Source organism: Semicossyphus pulcher, unplaced genomic scaffold (genome assembly GCF_022749685.1).
Source record: "Semicossyphus pulcher isolate SPU_LCO1_2020_fin unplaced genomic scaffold, fSemPul1.0.p SCAF_4, whole genome shotgun sequence".
Lineage (NCBI taxonomy): Eukaryota > Metazoa > Chordata > Actinopteri > Labriformes > Labridae > Semicossyphus > Semicossyphus pulcher.
The window spans coordinates 6,658,085-6,681,912 of NW_027211715.1; the positions used below are offsets into that span (position 1 = coordinate 6,658,085).

The 23,828-nt window shown below is 40.1% G+C and overlaps 1 protein-coding gene across 2 annotated transcripts in view; it reads right to left on the reverse strand.

The window, feature by feature from the left end:
• Nucleotides 1–775: 775 nt before the first annotated feature.
• evi5b (ecotropic viral integration site 5b) overlaps nt 776–23,828 on the reverse strand; it is a 42,244-nt gene continuing 19,191 nt past the window's right edge. Inside the window, exons 4-20 of one of the 2 annotated variants that reach the window (XM_069680480.1) lie at nt 21,909–22,133; nt 21,678–21,752; nt 21,436–21,561; nt 20,862–21,005; nt 20,175–20,264; nt 19,801–19,898; nt 18,572–18,632; nt 18,424–18,477; nt 17,333–17,365; nt 16,774–16,926; nt 15,267–15,398; nt 15,016–15,156; nt 14,769–14,927; nt 14,225–14,371; nt 13,716–13,811; nt 6,607–6,702; nt 776–3,414 (exon numbers count right to left, since the gene is read on the reverse strand). In XM_069680480.1, the coding sequence (XP_069536581.1) occupies nt 3,142–3,414; nt 6,607–6,702; nt 13,716–13,811; nt 14,225–14,371; nt 14,769–14,927; nt 15,016–15,156; nt 15,267–15,398; nt 16,774–16,926; nt 17,333–17,365; nt 18,424–18,477; nt 18,572–18,632; nt 19,801–19,898; nt 20,175–20,264; nt 20,862–21,005; nt 21,436–21,561; nt 21,678–21,752; nt 21,909–22,133 (2,103 nt within the window). In that variant the 3' untranslated portion in view covers nt 776–3,141. The remainder of the gene's footprint in view (nt 3,415–6,606; nt 6,703–13,715; nt 13,812–14,224; nt 14,372–14,768; nt 14,928–15,015; nt 15,157–15,266; nt 15,399–16,773; nt 16,927–17,332; nt 17,366–18,423; nt 18,478–18,571; nt 18,633–19,800; nt 19,899–20,174; nt 20,265–20,861; nt 21,006–21,435; nt 21,562–21,677; nt 21,753–21,908; nt 22,134–23,828) is intronic. The other variant, XM_069680481.1, reaches the window with a different exon arrangement.

Here is a 23,828-nt window from a genome sequence, read left to right on the forward strand (position 1 = left end):
CGATTGATTCATGCCTCCTACACACAGCCTCAGTCTCTGGTGTAAATGCGATCTTGCACGTTTCAGGACACACCGCACAATTTGGACAGAAAATAAGGTTAGTCGAAAAATATTTCTAATTCTAAATATATATTAAAAAAACAGCAGTAGTAACATGTATCCTGTACTGTTTTAAAGACGGGGTTTAACTCAAATTCGGCTGATGTAATTACAAAATTGCAGATAAAGGCCGAAATGATGAATTTTACATGACAGCTTAATCAGACACGCGTCTTGTTGGCAGGTGTGAAAACTAAACTTGCCCGTTTTTTTCAACCAGCCTGATTAAATTTAAATATGAAATTTAACTGTTACTTTGCAGCGTCAAAATATCAGCGCATTGTCAATCACTGCAATACATTAAAAAAAAATACAATAAACCTACAAATTGCTCACTTTCGGCTTTACAAACTGTGCTCAAAGTCAAATTAAAATAAAATCATCAGTTGGCATTAATACAAACCTGGTTGATCCTCCAGAGCTCCCAAAGAGAAACGCTCTTTTAAAGTGTGGTTTTCTGCTTGAAATGATCAGTACTGGAGGCTGAGCTCTGAAAAACCGCGAGAAATCACTTCCTGAATGCGCTCAATCTAAGCAAGAATCTTCACAAGAGGAAGGCAGAGCTGAGACTCAACATCACACACTCTCACAGTCGACGTGTGGCAGAGGAGGAAGGTTGGAGGTCTGCTGCCTACATTTGATTAAATTAAAGAGAGACACCAGTGAAGGAGTTTATCAAACGTTTTTATTGTGAACTCATCACTCACACACGCACACACAAATCTCATGTAGTCTCCAGAGTGTGCTGACTGCGCCATAGTGTTGCCATCATGTGTGTCCTTACTGCACTGCAGACTCAAAAAGTGCCATAACGTGTTCCCATCAAACAAACACAGGGTATCTTGTTATTTTTTTCTGTTTCATGGACTGCCAACACTGCTGCGTTCACTTCCACCTCGTCTTTCGCTGAATACAGGAGTTAGTGTTCAAATACAGACAATCAGAGAAATTCAAAGTCTTACACATCCAGGTCCTTGGGCATGAAATGGAGTGGAAGTGGGCCTGTGGATGAGCACGGTGCAGAATACAGTGCTTTTACTTTGGTAACACTCGACAGTTCCTCGTCCAGATTGTGTTTTTAAAGTGTACCATGTTGTGTGATCGCAGATTCATCTCCCAAGTTCCCGGGGGCTGTCATCTATTTCATGTGCAATTTATGAGAAGCAAAACATATGATAGGCATTACTCATGCTTGACTCACCAAATGAACTATGTGCTAAATTTGACTGACTCATTTCGAGAGTAAAGTTGGGATGTGTCAAAGAACAAGAGCACCATAGTGAAGAACTTAATCTGCCCCCTTTCTGCACTGACTTTAACAGAAGAGTATTAAAGCGTGTTCAGACCAAAAGCATAGAAACATTTCAACACAACAACACACAAAGACGATGCAAACTGATGCCAGGCAACGCAAACCAGGCAAATTCATTTTAACTTCAGGGAGAAATCTGTGATGCTGTCGTGCAAAACCCTTTGAGTTGAGATTCTCCTGACATCCTGAGATTGACTGCATTGAAAAAAACATGCATTTTTGCAAGTCTGATTATGGAGAAAGCATTTATTTTTACTTTTAAAGATCTGCATCATGATGTATTTATTTTAGCATGTTTTTTACCCATTTGTTTTTATTACGCCTGGTTGAGCCTATCATAGCCAACAGGCCATAGAACTGGGCATGGGTCAGCCTCAAGCAGCAAGAAGTATCATTAAAGTCAATCCAGACAGTTTCCATACATATCTCGAAGGGTGAATATTAGCAGGTTTTGTTTATCCAACAAGAATGAACACAAATGATGTTGCTGTCAAACTTATGCAGGTAACTCAGGGAGAAACATTTGCTTAGCTTTTGGTCTGAACACGATTAGGGCCATGCATAAGGAAAAAATATGAGGGGAGATCTTTTGAAGTCGAGTAGTAGTTAAACTTTCAAAGCAGGGCCAGGTATAAAGTCAAATGAGAGTCATTTACAAAGTGACTCTTAAACCATCCACCTGGGATTTTTTTTTCTTATACCTGGCACTCATAATGGAAGTCCAAATTTACTATTGACATTCTACTTTTCTTATAGATTTCAGCTTTATTCTTGACATTCAACATTATTTTGATTCAACTTAACCTCCTTTTCTTAACCTTTTTCCTTATACCTGGCCATAATTACACTTTCATAGATTATTTACTTTAACTTTTCAGGAATAACAACAAGCCAAAGTCTTCTAATGAAGAAAAATCAGTTGTTCTTTTACCATTCACCCCACTCCTCTCTTTAACGGGATTTGTTGTTCGGGTTACCGTGTTAAACTAACTTATATGTCCCTTTTTTTCTCTCTGCATTGTACAATATAAACTAAGATATGCAATAGATACATATTTTCAAGTTCAAAAGGAATTGAAAAAAAAAAAACATAATACACATTTACATATCTACAAGTATGCAGATGTCTGGTTGACCTCGTGCTTCACCAGCCCTGGTAGAAGGCATGCGGCTTCTGCTAAGGCCAAAAAGTCAACGTGGGCTGACACAGCACCAGCCTGTGACCAAGCTCGTCAGGACAATAGATATATATACACACACAGCACTTGTGCACTTCTGCTTTTGCAAGATGGATACGTAGTAGTAACGGCATCGATACATGTTAGATGTTCATTTATAAAATGCTTTTAAAAGTATAAAAACCGGTTGGATGAAGTGTGTGATATAGCATAAAAGGTTTTATTGCACAGTCTCTCTGTCTGTGTTGTACCTACAGGAGGGCTTGATGTCCTCTTCTGGACATTGTAGCCCCGTTGAGTTTGATACGCTTCATGTTACTGAGGTCCATGCTGATGATCTGCTTCTGTCAGTGGTGTTTGCTGCCCTCAGGAAGAAAAACAAAAACTACAAACAAACTAAATAAACTCAATCCGTAAGTGTGATTCTCATGATATGAAATGATGCATTTTCTTTCTGAAATTCAGAACTCCCACATCCAGACGTCTCCTCTGAAATGGCTGCTGGGAACACCGCTCCCTCGCTGGGTGCTGACAGCGTCTGTCCTCTGCTCATCACACGGTGGTGGACTTGCTGCTCTGAGGTACAGAGAGTCGCAGGGACTCCTCGTCCTCATCCTCCTCCTCACTGTCGGTGTCGGGGAGGTTTGGCCGCAGTCTGATACGACCCCCGCTCCTCTGCTGGTTGCCCTGCAGGATGGGGTCCTTGACTCCATCTTCATCGGAAGACTGGTAAGACCTATCATCCGCCACATAGTGATTGACGATGTGGATGCCATCAAAGGTGGACTGACTGGCCAAGCCCCTCTGTCCTTTTAAGCAGCAAATCTGTGAGAGGAAGAGGAAGGAGTATTAGGAGGAACACACGGACTGATTCTGCATGCAGGCATGAGCCAGATACATATGTCACTTTGGAGGGAGAGAACAAAGACCTACAGATATGATGTGAGCACAATATGGTCAAATATTTGGCAGTCAGGGATATTCTAACAGTACAGGATGAGATGAGGTTTCACAAATGTAACGTGCAGCAGCAACTTCACCACAAATCAAATGGGAACAATGTTACAAGATACCAGTTGTGTCCCAATTCCATACTACAGACCAATAACGTATTTACTACATGATCATTTACATACTACACTATTTCTGCAGTTACTATACAAGAAATCTGTATCATTCACCATCTAAACTAAAGGAAAGGATACAAGAACAACATGAACACCAACATCTTTGGAGCAGCTGAACTACAGACTGATGTGGGATTTGTGAGACCACTTCCCATTTCACAAGGTCACAAATTGACAGATTACCAATATTGTGAATTTGTTTCTTTTTATTTGGATTTTCCCTTATTTTAGAAGTTGTATCTGTAGTCATCCATCTTTTCTTTGTTTGTTCAGCCATAGTAGATTACTGTTTACTCGCAACACGTGCAGAGACTGGCAGCCGCTTAGCTCCGCCTACCCTCTCTGGCAGACCAACCACTGCAAAAGTCACACCAGACACCCAGTCCTTAATAATACTATATACTGCAAATACAAAGGTTTCCTCAGTGGGCCACAGGCTCAGTCACCATTGTGTTACCTCATTTGGCACTAGATAGTGACTTAACAGACATTTATTTAAATGAAAATTTTCAAGATGATCACTTTAATGTTGACACTTTTCCATAGTGAAATCATTACATATTCAAAACTTGCTCAGAATCAGCATGTAGAATGGATCAGGGACACAATTATTGTATTTTGTTTTTTCATGGGTGAGGTCTAGCTCCATTTGAGACTGCATGACAGACAGTCCTGAACCTGTCATAAGTAAACTTAAAGGAAATGACTGCTCTCTGCTCTTCATTACAGGTGGTAAGTTAACCCATTGTACATTAACCAAACTCACGCCTCTTCCTTTAAGTCTTTTCTCTTGTGAAACCAAAACAATTCTGATGACGCATCATGAATCTCACCTTTATGTGGTTTGTCTAATTAACTTTTCTAGTAAATGTACTTCACTTCTTACTGTAGCACAGAGACATAGAGGGCTCGCTGCCGCTGCATGGCTGATGGGGGAAAATAACACACATCGCAGCTAGTGCTGATCTGCGGTTTCTTTTCTCAATCTGCCTCAAGCAAAGAGAAAATTCTGGCCAGACTCAAAAGACAAACTTTGACACACAAGATTTGAATCGAGTTTTGTGCTCGTCTTCTAACAGCATGCTTCAGCTTTACACGTGGAAAGACTTAAAGGGAGGACTTGCTGTTTGGTTTGATTAATGAATAAAAGGTCACATCCACCATGCGTAATTAAACAAACCCAAACAGAGCTAGCGTGGTGGCTACACAATAGTCGGGATGAACCACTGAAGGTCACAAGGTTACATCTGCACCAACTTACCTGAGTCAGCCTGCCATTCAACAGACAGACATGTGGGAAGAGACGCAGTCAGAGGCCAGTTCAGAGCTCAGTAGACAAAATGACAAACAAAAAGCCTACGTCTACCTGCACCTGTCTAAACTTGGCACTCTGGCTTCCTGTTGTTTCCATGCATCAAGGAAATTGTGAACTAACCAACACATGACCGTCTGCAGTCAATATTTCCAGCAATATGATGCCGGTTCTAAGTCTGTGAGGGCGAGCATGGTGGGTTTCATTGTACCACTCTCAGCTTTCAGGTTTGCTCACTGCAGGTGCTTGAGATCATAGAGAGTTAAGATAAACTGAACCAGGCAAAACAAAGTGTGAGGGGAAAAGAACCACTACTCTCCAGCTCTTTTTTGGTGTCCTTGTTTTGTTTCAGTAAGGCCACAGAAGTCCAGATATGTTATTCTTATTGTAAATTAATAATGGTGAATAATCCTGATGTGGGAGTCAATCATAAATAAGTAGAAACTTGTCATAAGAGTGTACAGATGTTGAACCTTGCATATTGAAAAAAAGCTGACATTGCAATTTTTTTTTGTGGTATATATTGTGAATTGTAAAGTCAAAGTGTCGCAGCTGTGTTGTTTACTGGTAATCTTGGTAATAATGTTCAACCGATGCTTAATCAGTGAAAGATAAACAGGCATCTCAGCGCAGACGAGATAAACGTTTTAAAGTAAAGCAGCAAACAGATTTATCTGTATGCTGGCACGATCTTCAGATAGATGTGGTTACTGCGATTTTTGTGTGTGTTTTGTGTTCAGCACTTTCACATTAGGGCACCGACGAGCTGCAGGGCGGAAACTCAATGTCTTGTTCTACACTGTTACTCATACAACCTTACGTATCCTTGTGTAGCCACTAAAGGGCTACATTACGCTGCATATGCACTCTGGAAAATGGTCTGCAAATGTAGCCACAGCACAGGGACAAGGTGCCACTGATAACAGGAATACATGCACTTAGAAATGTCGAACATCCAGGTTACATTACTTGTCACAGTAGCTGTGTATCCTGTATATTTACAGGCAGGTGACACGCAGACTCTGCATGCACAGCAGCGAGTATGCTGTGTGCTTTGCAAAAAACAATGTGTTTTGTTATTTTGCTGCTGAAACAATACATGAAGCCCTTACATGCATAACAAACAGTAAGGCAGGCAGCACTAAAAAAAGAACAGAATTAAAGGTCTAAGGTAGATTAAGAGATACCTTCAATTTTCTAATGTTAAATTCATCACGTAAGATCTTCAGTTTTAATGTTTAGACGGTAAATGTACGTCCGTCTTTGTCATTTATTTTAGCTCTACTTTGTGACAAACCTGGTAAAACCCTCTATAAAGATCTATAGGTGATGACTGTTGAGGTGTCAACAAGTCATGCGCAGTTTTAACTCCGCACAGGAAGTCTCTGGGTGTAGTTTACACTTGTACTAATCTGTTGGCCTCAAAGACAAAACCATATCTGATTGAATGTTTTGAAATGCGAGATCAAAGCATCGGCAACAACAAAATCTGAATATGTAGAAAGAAGGGAAAAAAAAGGCTGCAAAATAAGGTAGTGTGAACACCAATGGACGTTCAGCTTGTTTTGAAAGTCTCACCTCATGTTTGAGCTCTGATATCTGGTCTTTGAGGTCGCGGATGTACTGACTCGAGTCTGTGTGGTTCAGCTGGCCTTGGACCTTTCCTTCTTCTTTCTGTTGGTAGAAGAGACATGAGTGAACAGTGATTCTCGGTGATACAGGCACATTTATCTCGAGAACAAATTGATTAAACTTGGAAATAAGTTGTAAAAAAAATATGCGTAAGTGCACAGGGATATTAATTGTTTTGCACTACTGCTGTTTTCTGCTGAGGGAGATTTAAATAAAAATGTTAAGTAGGAAAATATCAATCCTGCATATTTAAAAATAAAATAAAATGAATGTCATAAAGAAAAAACATCCTCTGAGAAGTCCTTCATCATACAAATAATTACAAAAAAAGTAAATGTTTCATAAAACACATCTTATATTTAACATTCCTAGTTTTCGATGCAATCATTAATCGACAAGTCTCAACTCTTGCAACAAACAATCATGTCCAAGAGTAGGTTTGTTTACTGTAAGTGCAAAGCCATTTACAATAGTAAATGAAAGACCTGAATCAAGATTTGCAGTTGAGAAGTTGAAGCAATTCAGCTGAAAACATGGGAAAAGAAGTAATAACAAAAGCAAAAACAGAGCCTAAAAATCGATGTATTTTAAGGGGATCAAACTAAATGAGCTAAAGCCCTCCCCAGGCTTTATGCTTCTTATCAGGGACAAATTGGCCAACAGTTGCTTGAAGCCACATCATGATATGTTTTTGAGTTACAAGGTTGTTGTTGATGGATTAGCTCTTTAATTTACCTCTTTTTTTCTACCAAAAGTATTTTTGCACTGGACAGTTGTTACATGGCTGAAAACATTTCAAAAGGGGTATTATTTAAATAAGTTCAAGATCCACTGAACTACTGTACAGGCAGGACAAAAAGCCGCAGATACGAGAGTCCTGCTCCTAAAACAGCAACATCACAGAGTGCACTTCTTGTGAGGCAGGAGACCAAAGTGACAGATGTCAGGGGAAACACAAAACAGTGTCATTTGTGCTGTTGTGATTTCCTCCTGGGGCCTCTGGGGATGCAACTTGTTGTTAGCTTTAACAGTTAAACAGCCACTTTGAGATGTTTACTTTCCTCAGTGAAGACATCTGGAGACAAACAGATACTCTATTTCAAACGTCAGTCACAACCCTGAACCTGCCGCTTCTACACTGAGACCAAAAAGGGAAGATGTGCACACAGCACTCAGTATCACAGAGAGGTGACAACGAGTGCCTCTCTGTCCAACCAACACCCCAAAATATACACAGGGCTTCTGATTCCTGTGGTAAAATGGAGTTGAATATGGCAGGTCCCAAAAGGCTTTTTTTTTGGGGGGGTCGCTTCACAAGTGAGATTATTAAAAAAATCTGGTGTTTTTGAGGTTTCACAGCTCCAAAACTGCAACAATAAGATGCAGGAGGCAGTTAATGACACTTCCTCATGTTCAGCTGTGTGAATCAACAGGTGTCAGGCCGTGGCCGAGGTCAACAAACGTCTCAGAGAGACTTCATTCAAAGTCTGTTGAAAGAGGAGCAAAAGGAAGGGTGGAAATGCAACTAATGACATAGAAATAAATGTCAAGTAAAATGTGTAATCTGTACCAATGGCAGTTTATCTTGCACATCATGCATCAATAATCACAAATATCTTTATCCACCCATCTTGAGTGAGCTAAATCGCAGCCCTTTAAGGTAATTTTAATGATATGCATTGAAATTGCATTCGAAATGATGTGTTGCGAGTCACTTTGTGAGCATCTCCACTGTTATTGCAAGGTAGCCTGATTGGCTTGCATTGCGTCTTCTGGTTACTTTTTGGAAAAGAAAGCAAAACTGCAACCTGATAAATTGTGTAATAACCTAATCTTTGATTTAACCCCAAGATTAAACCTACAGGAAAGCTCATGCCTAACTGTAACTACAATCAGGAATGGTTTTTATAGATATGTGATCATCGAATTTACAAAGACTGGGACTAGACATCCCTGCAGATTTTCAAATGACTTTTACCTGACTGTTGATCAATTTTTAAGCAAATAATGTTGGTGCTTAAAAATAATCAAACCTGTTCTGTTTCGGGGGATGGTAACAGTTCGGTTATGTTTGGTAAAATAGCTGCTACGTCCTGTGGAAACCACGCCCACCTTGACAAAATACTGTGTTTTTCTGGACTTGTGAACTGGTGGTGTGGAAAAGATGAATAAGCTTATAAAAAATCTACACAGAGATATGTGACGCATATGTGAAAATGTTTGGTTCGGTTATATTTGTACAATAATTTAACCTTTCAGTCTCAGTATTAGCCTCTCATTGAAGAAGTATAATAATACTTTTACAAGGGCCATGATGAAGTTTTAAATTGTTGTCCGGATGTGGGCATTAGAATTAGCTTTTTTGTAAGAATGATGATAAAGCTACATTTCATTTAATTAAAAAAATAAATGAGAGTGTCAGTTACAAGCTAAAACATTTAGTATAAATCTCTGAGCATGTCATAGAAACCTCAAAATAAACCATGCATATCACCTTTGGTAGAGCCTCTGCTTCAAAACGAGAAACCACTTCCTATCAGCACAGAGTGTTGCTGTGGCGTTCAACAGAGGCAATGGCAGTGATAGTGAAAGAGTGTTACACAGAGACCCTCTGAGACATCTTAGTTTCAGTGACGACTTTACTTAGTGGTTGTTATCATTTATTTGAATCTGTTTATTCAATCTCTGCAGGATGTGTGCTGTTCTTAAATGACAATAAGGTACACGTCACCTTAATGTTTAAGTAACCTATAAGTGCCACTGCTCGTTCTTCTACACTCTGTATCTAGTCTTAGACTGAGCTTATCTGATCAAACGCTGACCTCTCACATCATAAAGCAAGCTGCAAATTGTCAGCAACATGCATCACACCATCTCTCACAAAGAAGGCAAGGCAACAGATTTTTTTTCCCTTTTATTTTCTTGTAAGTGAAGCTGTTTTCACCCACAACTTATAGAGAAGTAACCAAACCACAGACCAAAAAGCCAGAACTGGTACAGTGATTTCAGCCATTAGATTCAAAGACATGCCCCTGACAGAAAAATAATTCATATGTGTGAAAACACTTCTTAGATTCTTATGATAAAAAAAATAAAGGAAATAGGGTTTAATTAAAGCTTTTGGCTTTTGCTTGTTTTTGACACGTTTAACAGAGAGTTCAGCATGCAGATTGTGAAAAGTGCGGGGGCGGTAGTGGTAAATTTCTGGTGTTGCATGTTTTGGCTCCATCACTTAGTAACCAAAACCTCAGACCACACTGTGTGATTGTGTGTGCTGTGAGAAGTTGTAGGTGTCGTACTTATAAATAGTCCAAGCTTCCAGATAAGACACTTTAAACTCAACAACAACAACCACTGTTCAGCATTTATTAACACGCTATAAAAATGTAACAAAGGGTTAATAACGCACTATAATGTGGCTGTGTGCTGATATAAGGACATTTTAAATGTTTATTGGTGTGCAGCATTTACCAATAACTATAATGCCCTATGAAGACATATTTTATACTTATATGTTGTACAACACTGTCATTTATTGACTTTCATCTGCTTACATGAACATTATAGTACTCGGGTATAAGCCACTTATTTCATGTTAATGTACTGCTAATTAATGCTGAATATAGCGACTTACAGTAAAGTATTAACACTCAATATCGGCAATAAATACACTTCATGCTTTGTTAATAAAATCTCTATATTTATATACTATATTTGTGTTAAAGGTTTCCTTCCAAGTACCGCTGCAGTCTGAGAATTAAGTCACATTTCTGCTGTTTTTAACAGCTATTGGACACTTTCTGCTCATTGCTTGTGTTTCCTATCTGCACGGTTGATTTCAAACCGTTTTCACTGACCAGTACCTACATGTTAAATAACATGAGAGCACAATAGTAGTTTGGGCAGTTTGTGCAGCCACAACACTTTTGCATGATGTATTCAAATTATTTTTTGCAACAATGTGACACCGGAACAAAATCTGTTTCACACTGCAAAAACAACTCAGTATGATATGCATCAGAAGTATAAGGGGGAAATACGGTGGCCTGACAGTAAGAATCTATGGTGTCAAGAACTTGAGTCATTTAACAAAACTGCACATGACTTCAAAAGTGGACGTGCTGCTAAACGTGCCTCTGGTAAGAAATGATCAAAAGGGTGGGTACTATGATACAATCACTGCCTCTGACATTTATACATGTAAATAATTTATTAAAAATGTTTTTTCCACAGGACATATGCACATACGTAGTTTCAAAACAAGTGTCAGACACTTACTCATTATTGACTAAACAATCTCGTCTAAAATGATTCTTTTATCCAACATGCTTCAGTCCACTTCCAAAAAAACCAAAAAGAACATGTTGATCTCATGTCCAGCATTTTGTAAAGTACCAACAATTTACAACCAACAAACCAACTTCCAGAACTTCCTCATAAACTCAACAGTGGACAAACTGAATCTTTGATATAGATATAGGCCTTCTGTGTGCCCATGTCGTGTGCTTAAAGACCTGATTATGTTTCAATCATACACATACGCTTCTTCACAAACATAATCATGAGACATTTTAAGTGACCAGATAAAGATAGAAAATCATCCTCTATAGCCCGTTCACACTTTGCATAAACTACGTCTTCAATGCATGAAAGGTGTCGGTTTCTAAGTGTTGAGCCTGCAAATGAGCCTAAACTCATCATGATTGAGACGATCTGTTATCATTCAGAACTGCTGAGTGCTGGCGGAGCAGCACCTGTATTTGTTTTGGTCACCCTTGTTGTGTGTAGTGCTACATCTGTTTGGGGATAAATACTGTTTTTTTTACGCTTGCTTGTTGAGACTGGTTCATACTGAGCCCGTACGATTTATCAGTCAACCGATTTTATCTGCCGATATTTGCACTTCGCAGATATATCGGTATTAGCGTAGAAGTCCTCCGATATGCTCCGATATATATAGATTTAATTTTAGCAGTGCTGCGGGTAAAAGCCAGTGCACCTCCTGACAAGCAGAGGGCGCAGTTTTAATTTTGGCAGCATGGGAGCCAGACTCTCATTCATTTTAGCAAAATACGGCTGATGTCAAAAAATGAAACAGCCTCCTCATTCACGGTTACAACTATAAACCTGCACAAAAATGACAATTACGAACATATGCAGAACATATGTTGTAAACAGACACATTAAAAACACTAACAAAATATTTTTTTGCATTTTGGAACATAAATAGCAAACTTAACAACTTAAACTACTCAGTCAGCACTAGGCGGCAGGCATGATGGGAAATGATGACGTCCCTATGACTGCCAGAGTGCGCGTCACAGCTGAGCAGAGCAGCACACACAGTGAAAGGAAGCGTTATCTTTCCCATACAGTAAAATTAAAAAAAGATCTTTCCCATATAAAAAGATCTTTCCCATATAGAACGAAACATTGTGAACAACAAACTCATGTTAAAATCACAGTAATCAGCCAAAGAAAGCTTGCATTCAGAGCACCGCTGTTTCTACCCTCTGCGCATGTAAACTGCGCAGACAAGATTTCGTGTGTACAGTCTGGCTCTCAGTTTGTTTTAAGTTTGATAATAACGAATGCACAGGAGCTTTAAGCTTTATTGTCTGCTAGTTTCACAGCGGTTACGCTCTAAACAACAAGCTTACACGTCTACACCTCCGTATAACTCCGCAGGAAGATACAGGGTTTTGTTTTAATAAGCAATCGTCGCGCTGCTGCCAGGTGTGTGCGTCTGTCTACTCCGCCCGCAGCACACCTGCAGCTCCTTCCAGCAGTGAGACACACACGCACGTGGACTGTTCTCATTCAACGGCAAATTAAGACGTTTTGTATACGATGCCGATATATCGACATCGGCATTTATTTACTCCCTAATATTGGAATCGGCATCGGCCCCAAAAATCCAATATAGGTCAGGCTCTAGTTCATACAGTGAATACGTTTATATTAAAGTCTAATCAGCTTCATTAAAATTCATGACAGCTCTTTAAACACAGTTCACCAAACAAAAATAATATACATCTTTGTAATATACATTCCTCCTTAATGACATTTATTGGATACTTTGTCATACAGAATTATGGTTTTGTATATATAAATAAATGTGCAAAGTCTGCTTCAGGTGGATTTGTTCTTTTACTGAAGTTTAGATTAGAAGTAGGACTGAATAAATTTGCACTGTGCTATCTACCCTACAATCAGCATCACTTTGCATTTCTAACTAATGCCCTATCTGTGCTTTAAAGCATCTGAAAACGTCATAATGTCATAATCGATCTCCATATTCATAACGAATTAAGCAACAAGTCACATTTCAAATAAGAGGGGAATAACGCTAATCTGCGTCAGCAGGACTGCTAGGTGTGGTTTGATTATATGTGAGTGACAGTGGCGTCTCCTTGGCAACTGAAGCAAAGCACACATCAACTCTTTCAGATTCTTATATCGTGAAACTCTGATTGGCGGACGGGAATCCGTGATATCTTTTTCCATCAGAGCCCGGCCCATTTCAAATCAATGAGTAATCTTACATGAAAACAACTGCGACAGCGCTTAAACGCAGGAAGCCCATCACTCATAACACGTTTCATAAGAAACACACAAGAGCTGTCAATCCTTCTCTATTCAGTTTAATTCCATGTTATTTTTAATCTTTGAAATACATTTGAATTTTTAATGCTCAAATTCCCTCTATTATTCATATTTTCATTGTTCCTATACATGTGTTCAATGTAGCCAAAGCATTAAAAAAGAACACACTGAGGATTTAAACAATATGATTTTTTTTTACTATTTGCATTAAAATCAACTCCACAAACGTATTTTAACGGCATACTGAACAACCAAACGGTCTTCCTCTCATTAATGAAAATAAGAATAACTCAGTTTTGTCACTTGATAAATGCAAAACTTCTCTTTTTGTCAGAGGGAAGTTTACGTGTTATAAATGTGGTTTGTGAAGGAGTCGAGGAAATCTTTAGCTTGGTGCAGAGGCAGGAGTGTGACAGACAAACACAGCGAGGAGTTCGTTGGGACTTTACCTGAATCTCAAGCTCTGAGATCTGTTGCTGGAGTTCAGCCATAGCAGCAATGTTGTCAGCTTCCCGCAGCCTCACTGCCATCACCTCTTCTTTACTCTGAGGGGAAACAAAAAAAACCCAAAGACGTTATTTCAACAACAGTTCTACCAGAGCCCCGGGGAGGTTTGGTGCTGAATGGCCAGTTATGAAAACGTGTTTTTTTACATGATTTATTGGCATTTCTATTTGTATATGTGTGAGTCGGATGTGGGGGAAATTCCCTGAGAGATGGAGAAATCTAGCAGCATCAGCAGATCCATCAGAATACAATACTACCACTGACAATAGAACAAGTCGCCTCCTCCCTCTTGATTTGGAATTGACCCCTAATTATATGATTTTTGTAATATACGATTTTATATATAAATACTTATTTTTTTATTGTATTTAGTTTAAGTCATAAAAGACCTTGTATCTCCCCCTGCATATACAATGAAGTGTAATGTTGCATATCAGCAGCAGAGTTTTACCTTGCATTCAATCTCAGCTTGTTTCCTCTTGATCTCTTGCAGTTGCACATGCAGGTCCTTGTTTTGCACCGTCAGTGTTTGCACACACTCCTGGAGACAGCGACTCTCCTGCTCCGCCCGTCGCAGCTGGTTACTGTGAATCTGATTCTGTGTGAGCACAGGTGGCACATTAAAGACAAAAACAATATTAATTTAACTTTCGTTCATTGAAACAATTGAGTGACAAAACTGCATGAGGAGAACTGCCTGCACTGCTTCAAGCTCAAGTTTCTGAGTTGTTCAGAACAGATGTCTGCTGCCCTCTGAAGGATATGCTGTGCCAACACAGGTAGAGAAGTCACTTATTTTTCTGCCCATTTAAGATTTATTGGAAAAACTGTAAATCCAGCTTACTCACTGAAGAGCCAATAGTACAGTAAACCTTTTATTCTTAAGAGTAATGAAATTGGCTCGAAAAGCTAAGAATCTAAAATGCATAACTGTAAATGTATCAAAAGAATAAACCAGCTTGACCAGGTTAATGTGTCCTGATGTGACCTCTGACCTGTGTCTCCAGCTCCAGCATCCTCTGCCGTGTCTCTCGCAGCTCTGCCTGGGCCTCAGCCTCACGCAGCCTCACGCTCATCAGCTCATCCTGCAGCTCGCTCAGGGTGTTCTTTTTGGGGCTGTCCTTCCAGCGGCCCGTAGTACGTGCCAAGTGACGCTGGGGAGTGTTTTTACAGTCAGTCACCTTTTCATTTTGACTTGTCCGACAAAGATAATGTACTGATTTGGTACGCTATGGTGCTCACCTGCCAGTGCTCTTCCAGGTCTCTGACTTGCTGCCTCAGCTCTTTAAGGCCGGTCAGAGCCTCAGCCTCTCTCAGCTTCACTCCTATCAGCTCCTCTTGAAGACGAGCCACATTGGTGTCATCTGGTAGAGACGTGTTCCTCTGAAGACGTTGTGTAAGATTCATTATGTTTATAGCTCTACAATAATATAACCAGGTTGTATAATAATAATGCTAAGATTAGAAAGCACATAATGTATTAAGATAGCAACCTTTTCCATATCCAGGATCTTATCCTGCATCTCCTTGAGGGCACACTGAGACTCGGCCTCCATCAACCGAGCCTGCACAAGCTCCCTCTCCAGCTGCAGGACGGACTCCTCGGAGTAGCGAGGGGCTCCTTTCTATAACAGGACATGAGACTGAGTGAGCACAGAGAGCAAGGCAGTGTTGATGTCTGTGTGTCCTCAAAGTTGGCACTTGATGGATAGCATAATTTTAAACCTCCAGTTATGTAAAACAGGGTCCAAAAATAATTCCAGTCCTTTGAAAAGGGTCGGCTGATAGTGTATTTATAAAATACTAGAGCCGACTGATACATTGTTCGTCCAGTATTATCATGCTGATTCAGGCCTACCACAGATATATCACTTTGGTCGTATATGTTTTCTAATATGTGCCAAAATATAATACAGTATACAATTTTAGAAATTGTGTCACCCCCTAGTTTGTCCAGTAGAGCGCACTCAGACTCCATAGTTTAGAGCCTGCAGTCACATGTAACTGAGCAGATGGTGGTCTGCACTAGAATTTGTTGACAATTTATAGCGCTTAATATTCTTTAATAATGTTCACTAGTTAAGAAAGCAGTAATGTACATATGTATGTATTAATGTAATTTCCTCTCTGGGATAAATAAAGTACTCTATGTTTCTGAGGTGCTATGCATTGTCATATCAGTGCAACGTTCTTGTAGAAAACGCCCTTTTCATTCCAGCACAAAAATATCTGAAATCAGTTAATTTTCCTCTTTAAATATTTATCTTATCAGTCCAAAAAAAGAATCCCAAATTGGTCGAGCTCTAGATAACAGACCTCTTGACACGTCACTGCAAAGACTTTCATCCTTAATTCCAGCTGACATCAACATCGACATTGCTTTTCACTTTTACATATATAATTCATGACTGCTCATTGTGAAGCAAGATAGCCAATTATGTAAAACACGTTAATGCATACACATTATCATCTGGAATCCAACCATCAATAATTCACAATGTTAGGTGAGTAGATATGCAGTGAGCACAGCCTGTGAACAGGGTGCAATGTGTGAAATCCAGCAGCCTGTAAGACAACTGCTTACAAATTCATGAATACATTTCTGAGAATGCAGAGGACTGGAAATGGTGGCTGAACTGTGTCGTACTCCGTGTCACAATTTGAATTCATGCATGCCAAAACAGATCTTCACCCAAAGTCGATGTGCAAAGTGAAAGAGAAGCCCTGCTCAGCCACGGGTTTTGTTTTTAGGCAGTAAGTGCCAAGAGGGCGGTGGGGGAAAACCGTGGCTTATTTGAACTCTAGTGAAACACATTCTTACTCATGTGTCAATTTTAGCTCACAGCACGATCTTAAAATGATCAGCCAGAGGTTTCATTACTGCACAACACAAACTGATCCGGGAAACATTGCAGTTTCAAAGTCACGGCTCCTGCCACTGACTGAGCAGGATCAGAGCCGATGCAACTTGCCAGCTGGGGACGCTATGTCCCTCCTTACCACATGTGGCTGCTGCTGCTGCTGAAGCTGCCCGATGGTTTTCATGGCCTGCTCCAGCTGAGCACTGGCCTCCTCGCTCTGCTGTTTGACTGTGGCCAGTTCCCGCTTGACCAGGTAGTTCTCCTCCGCCTCCTGAGCTCGAGTCACTTGTCCCTTGGGACATAACCAACCGAGCCGGGGTGAAGTTAGCATGACAGGAAATGAAACGAGAGGACGAATGAGGGGGCAAATCAGAAGTGAAGATGAGGGATCGGGTTTTTCTAAGGACATGCTTTTTTAACTCAAGCAGTATGTGATTTATATTAGAATTGTTTTGCTTTTTTCAGCATGATTTGTGACTTTGTCTGCCACAATGTGGTATTTCATGCATTTATTTTACACTCTAATCAGTAATCTGCTTTAGGTCTTAATTCAAAGAATCAAAAGAGTTTAATAGGTTCTGCATTATTACTTTGTCCTTCATTCTGCCAATCATAAGCATGCAAGGCTATAAGGAGAGGAAGAAAAAGAAAGGTGCAAAATTAAGTAACAAGGGTAAAGAGAAAATGAGGGAATATACCTGGATCAATCTATCTGCCAAGGAAGCACTTTCCTACAAAACAGAAATATCGACAAGAGACAGCAGAGAGAGAGAGAGACAATCCGAGACAGTTTAAAGCACACATAGAACAATTGATTGTTTGAGAGAAGAAATGCAATGTTCATTTCCCCTTAAGAATCGTTTGTTTTTCACAGATGGTTAATGGATGTTTACATTCAGGGGTAGAAAAGGAACATTGCATGCAGATGTGGTGAAAAAGGTGCAAATAAGCTGTTGACAAATTGAAAAAATTAAGTGGTGCAGGAACACAATGACAGGTTTCAGACAGGAAGAAGCAAAGGACAGCTCTCGTGTAAGCAGAAAGTAAGGTATGGTGCAGCGACAGCACAGTAAAAGTGCTGAGGAGCTTTGTATTGTTAAGTTCAACTGAAGCTCTGGGCTTTATTGTAGTTAAATGAGGTTCATCCAAGCTTTTGAAGAGTTAGTAAGCGTTTAAAAGGATCCTGGGAGTTAGGTGACAGAGCAGCAGACTCGAGCTGGTTTTGAATAACAGATTCGATTAGACCACAGTGTTCCTCCCTGCAGGCAAACGCGGCGTAGCAGACACCCTTAGCTATCCATGGCAGACCTCATGCATGGTGCCTTCGCCTGGCAGCAGGAGTGTCAAAAAGACACAAATGGATGCAGAATGATACAAACAGTGCAACTGGGAATGCAGTGCTTTGTATCAGCTTGAACAGCATCAAGCAGCCACTTTCACATTCCAAACAGGCTTGTTACAGTCTCTGCTTCAGTTAGTGGTGTCTGGTGGAACAGAAGTTACTCAGGGCCCACAGGCAGTCAGCGCTACAACAAGTGCATATCTGGCGTCTGTTTCTGACTGTATCTACAGTCAGAAAACTCCCCAGACCGAGCAGTCAATCCATGATGTAGTCAATACACATCTTTCAACTAACACAGCCCAGTTAGTGAAAGGTAAGGCTCCATCATTAGGAGGAGATGCATTATGTGTGAGCATACGCAGCTGGATGAGTTAATGTAATGTTGATGAGCAGGGAGCATTGTCTGATGGTTTGTCTGGTGACGGAGAACCTGTGACAAACACTCACTTTCTCTAGTGTGTCTATCCTCTGCTTCAGGAGCCGGTTCTCTGTCCGCAGCCTCTGCAAAACAACAGATTACAAACTCAAATGAAACTAAATGAGCACACTGGAGCCTTCAGGACATTATTTTAAACACTCAACAAACTCCACCGACCTTTATCTCCACCTGCTCCTCCATCTCTTTAGTTTTGATTGTAGTGTATTCTTTTTCTAACCTGAAAAATATAATTATTAAAAGACAAGAATATTAGTGTTGCTCACAAAACGAAGATAAAATAAAATATGTGAAGCTGGGGTACTGAAACCAAGAGCAACAATAAAAACATGGACAAATAAAAAACACCAGCAAAAAACTTTTTTTTAATGTATTCAAAACTCCAAACCACAATGTGATGCTTTAAAGTGATAATCTTGAAGATTTTCATTTAAATAAATGGCTGTTAAGTCACTATCTGTTGCCGAATGAGATAACACAATGGTGATTGAGTCTATGGCCCACTGATGAAAGCCTTTGCATTTGCAGTATTACAGACTGGGTGTCTGTGTTGACTTTCACAGAAAAAATCACAAGCGGCGCCCAGTTAGTGACGCGTTTTCCATCAGACAGCAGTGGTTGGTCTGCCAGAGAGGGTAGGCGGAGCTAAAGCAACAAACACACAAAGAAACAAACTCGACGCTCAGATGAAGGCAAACAGTCTAAAAAGGAAAGCGACCGCCAGCCAGGAAAATCAAGAGTTACATCCGGAGCCGAAGTGGACGTCACACATGCAGCACTGTCTGGATATCTGGAAGTATGCTCTCGCAATTACTGTTTATCGCCATAGATGCCGCCAAAGAGAACGAAACAGAGATCTTCGAGATTATAACTTTAATTTACAAGGCAGCAATTTCTAGAAATTTAAGATAAGCTTTTTGGAAAGACGTAACCAAATGTTATTTGGTTTTCAATTAATATACTTTGTAAGTAATTAATTCAATTTAAAGCAATCTTGAAGATCTCACTACGCTGGCAACTAAGGAGTAATTGCAGTTAAGTTTTTGGACCTCACTGACAACACACTGCTATTTCTGGTAAACTATCAAGTAGATAACTGGTCTAAAAAATAGTGCAACTTCATATATCATATTTAGATAGAATAACAACAAGATAACAAATACATGTATTTAGGTTTACTTCATTAAACATAGAACAAAACCAATCAGACTTAAAATCTTATGAGTCTTCAATACTAATTCTCACCATCACAACTTCAGTTGAGGCTGGTGCAATTGCAATTGAATGAAATGACAAAATGAAATGGGACTTGATTAACTCTTGTGATTCTTGTGTAAACTTCAAAGGGAGAGTTTGGAGGGTGTTTATGAACAGAGAGTTGTGCTTACTTTTTCATCTTCTTGGCGTTGTATTTAACCTGATAAGCAGCCAGGATGACCTTGTCTGGTCCACTGTCGAGCTGGTGTGGGATGATCCTCTGAAAGTGCTGGAGCACAGTGGGGAAAGACAAAGGCAGGATAAGTGCCACACACCCACAAACCAGCTGCTTTCAGACAACTATGTATCCTGACATCTTAGTCAGGTGCTTCTTGACCTCAAAGCACTACATCACATGTCAGCATTTACACAGGTAACACTTGGGAACATACGTATCAATTATCTGGGTGTGGGGAAGGTTCCTCCCCAGAGGAGACTGTGTATTTTGCACCAGAAATCTGAGCTGTTTAAATGACAAGTTATGTAACTGGTTGTGGTGATATACCTGTAACATTCCCTCCATGTCAAGCTGGATGAGTTCAGCCTGGTTCATCTGAAGGATGGCAAGTCCAACACGGAAAACTATCTCCAGACCCTGAAGAAAGAGAGCAACAGGAATCATCTAAGAGTTGTATAATAATGGCCACTGTGTTTTAAATGGGCTGAGTTTTAAAAAGGGTTGACAATAGGTATAACAGGAGTTATGAAACAACTCTTAGTAACTATTTAATGTGAACCGTAGTGTTTCCATTTTCTCCATCAGGTGGTGCTATTGGACAACATTTTATTTACTTTTCCCATATAGTCATTATAGCAGAAATGGTATCCTTACACCTTGCCTGAGTGAAAACACTTGGTATCAATGTAAGGGCTTACTGTTCCTTTTTTAAGTTTCACATCTGCATTTTACACATTTTGTTTGAGGCTAGAAGCCACGCTGACAGTGAATGCAACAGCAGATAATGTCCAACTATCAAATCACAATCTTTAAAAAACAACAAAAGTAGAAGTGCAAGAGTCTAAAACCAGTATTTCTTTCAGAAAGTGAACATGAGAATAATATGCAAGCAAAATAGTGGAATGACAAACATGGAAAGGTAGCATTTCTTTGCACATTGATACATAGGTAGACAGGATATCACTCAAAGCGAGATCTAGCCCCTGAGAACGGCCAAGGTTACTTTTAACTGACCTCACACATGAAAATGTCAAAGATCCTCGTGGCGACGGGCAGAGGGAAGGAGGTTAGGAAGATGGTGAGGAACCAGGAGGAGGCATACATGGAGGTGTGAAAGCTCTGAGCCTGGAAGTGCATGTGCAGGTCCGGGAGTTGCTCCTGCAAGTCGAAAATCATAAGGATTTACACCATTACACTTGCACATGACTATATTTTGACAAACTGTGGTCAGCCCTTGCAGCTGTCTTGAAGCCTGATTCCTACTTAAGTGCTTAATCTACACAGAGCTTACATCATCGACTTATGCTGTTTTGAGTATCTATACTTGTGCGCTGGTGTGTCTATGCCACTTAGCATTACAACGACAAAAGATAGTGGGTGTTAATGCCACTGTGTTGAGTTTTTTTGTGGTGAGTATTATTTAATAAATGTTGAGCAATAGTTACTTTTTCTAAAAAAAATTGCAACACAGAAAATATGCGCACACTATGAGCCTTAAGAAGTTAAAAATTACAGTAATCATACAAGTTACAGTCAGATAGTTACAGAAGTATAAATTAGGATTCATATCCAAAAATGAGGTGTGTACCTGGATCATACACTCAAACTGGTACATGCAGAGTCCCAGTTCGGCCATACTGGGTTTAAAGAGCTCACGTAATCGGTAGTCCTGCATCAACTTCACAAACACACAGAAAGCCTCCTCTTCTGGCATCTAGAAAAATAACAGGATGAAGTCAAACCACAAATCTGTTTATTTAATGTGAAACCATGTGCCGACAGCTGGCGAAAGTGTTTTTGTGTGAATTTGTGGTGAAGAAGGGATTATACCTGCATGAGAAGCAGTCCTACAATGAATGCACTCCCTTGACAGTAACCAACCTCGCGGTCGACCAGAGAATATGCCTGAGGTGAGAGAGATTAATTTGAGTTTCAGTGATGTCAAAAAGTCAAAGCTGAACACACTTTCTTTGTGAATTTACTCGAATTACAGTTTTTATCCTGAAACTAATCTAATCTGTACACAAGATTATTAGTTCATCCGCGTCTTCTGAGCCTTACCTTCATGACGTTGAAGAGAACTTCTTGTCCCAAGCTGTCTTTCTCCTTAAAGAAGTCGTGTTCGGGATATGTGCGGGCGATGTCTCTGCGAATCAGCTTCTCGCAGGGCGATGTCATCTTTAGGAGTTCTGAGTACTGATCCTTGATGGGCATATTCTGAGCGTTGCACAACAGCTGCCATACTATCGCCCGAAAGTGGTGTGGGACGCCTTTTCTGACAAGATCCTGATGGGAAAAAGATTTATGTTTAAAACTGATGTTCAAGTGACACGTTTTCCATCACCCTGCAGTGGCTGGTCTGCCAGAGAGGGTATGCAGAGATAAGCGGCTGCTTTTCCGGACTCTACAAGTGTTGCGAGTAAACAGTAATGTACTATGGCTGAACAAACAAAGAAAAGATGGATGACTACAGATACAACTTCAAAAATAAGTGAAAATCCAAAGAAAAAGAAACAAATTCGACGCTCAGATGAAGGCAAACAGTCTAAAAAGGAAAGCGACCGTCAGCACGGAAAATCAACCATTACAACCGTGGACATCACACATGCAGCACTGTCTGGATATCTGGGAAGTGTGCTCCCGCAATTGGTGCCACCAAAGAGAACGAAACTGAGATCTTTGAGATAACATCTTTAACCTGACTGTATTTAAAGACACAAATAAGGAATATAAATGAGCTTTGGGAGAGTGTCTTTGTTCAATTTTTAGAGTGTAAAAAACACATCTGTTTCCTGTGAAGAAAGGGTAAAGCCTTTCTTACAGCAGTACACAGCCATGGGCATGCCTTGTACTCTATTATTTATTTTCTCCACTTCAGCACAGTGTGCATCTTAAAATAATACAATTTCCAATGCCAGATATAATCTTGCCAGGCACTTTTCACTGTGATGTGTTTCCATATATTACTGCTGGTACAATTTGATTAAGCAATTTCCTGTGCTGACAGGGAACACTCGTCTTTCCTGCCGTGATGGGATCATGTGCGTGTGTGCATCTGGTCAGTGCAGGGTGCATCTGGAGCAGAGGTCCTCCCACACAGGCTTTCAGCAGGGGATCCCTCTCGCCTCTTAGAGGTTAGACAAGACAAACCAAGCTTTGTACTGGAACAATGCACCGCCTCATATCATGACTCTGAGCGAAAGCTGCTTTCTGAGGCACACCACTGCTTTAACTCCCTTTTTCTATTCACTCTAATTCACGGTGAAAGGCTCCAACATAGATATCATGTAAATCTTCAAACTGCAGCTTGCTCATTTGTAGGGGATCAGCTTGTTATAGGTTAGGATTCCTTCAGTATTCGTGGTAAACAATGTGTTTACCAAGAGTTGATTTTTTGCAGTCTCCTCCTCTAAAATACAAATTGACCCAGTGCTCTAAAAGTTTCATGTTCAAAATCTGTGTTTCTACAACACTATTCGAGCATTTGCTGCTAACTGTTCTCTGGATGACTGAAATCCTCTAACCAGTTCAATAATATTGTTAAACATGAAGGTACTGAAAGTAGTCGGCTGGAAATGTTTAATGTCTGGCTGTCGACCAGTGCTTATGGAAAACCTGATAAATGTGTGTTTTAAAAGGTAAAACATGAGTCATATTGGCTGATATAGCCGTTTGTTTTAGCACTGAACTAAAATAAATTCTGAGTTGGGTACAGCCCTACTGGATATCCACTGATCTAAAAACATTTCTCCTCAGCAGCAATGTGTCTCAATGAAACGTAACATTATGAAAACACATCATGGGTTTTGCTGACACGGTTCCTTCCTTCATGCAACAGACACTGTGTGTTTTTCTCCAGAAGCTGAGGGGGAAGAAACGCCAATTTTGTGGACGCCTCAGCAGTTATGATTAATATCCCACGTTAGTTGCAACAACAACCATCTGGTTATTACTACTTCTGTTAAATTACATAATAACACC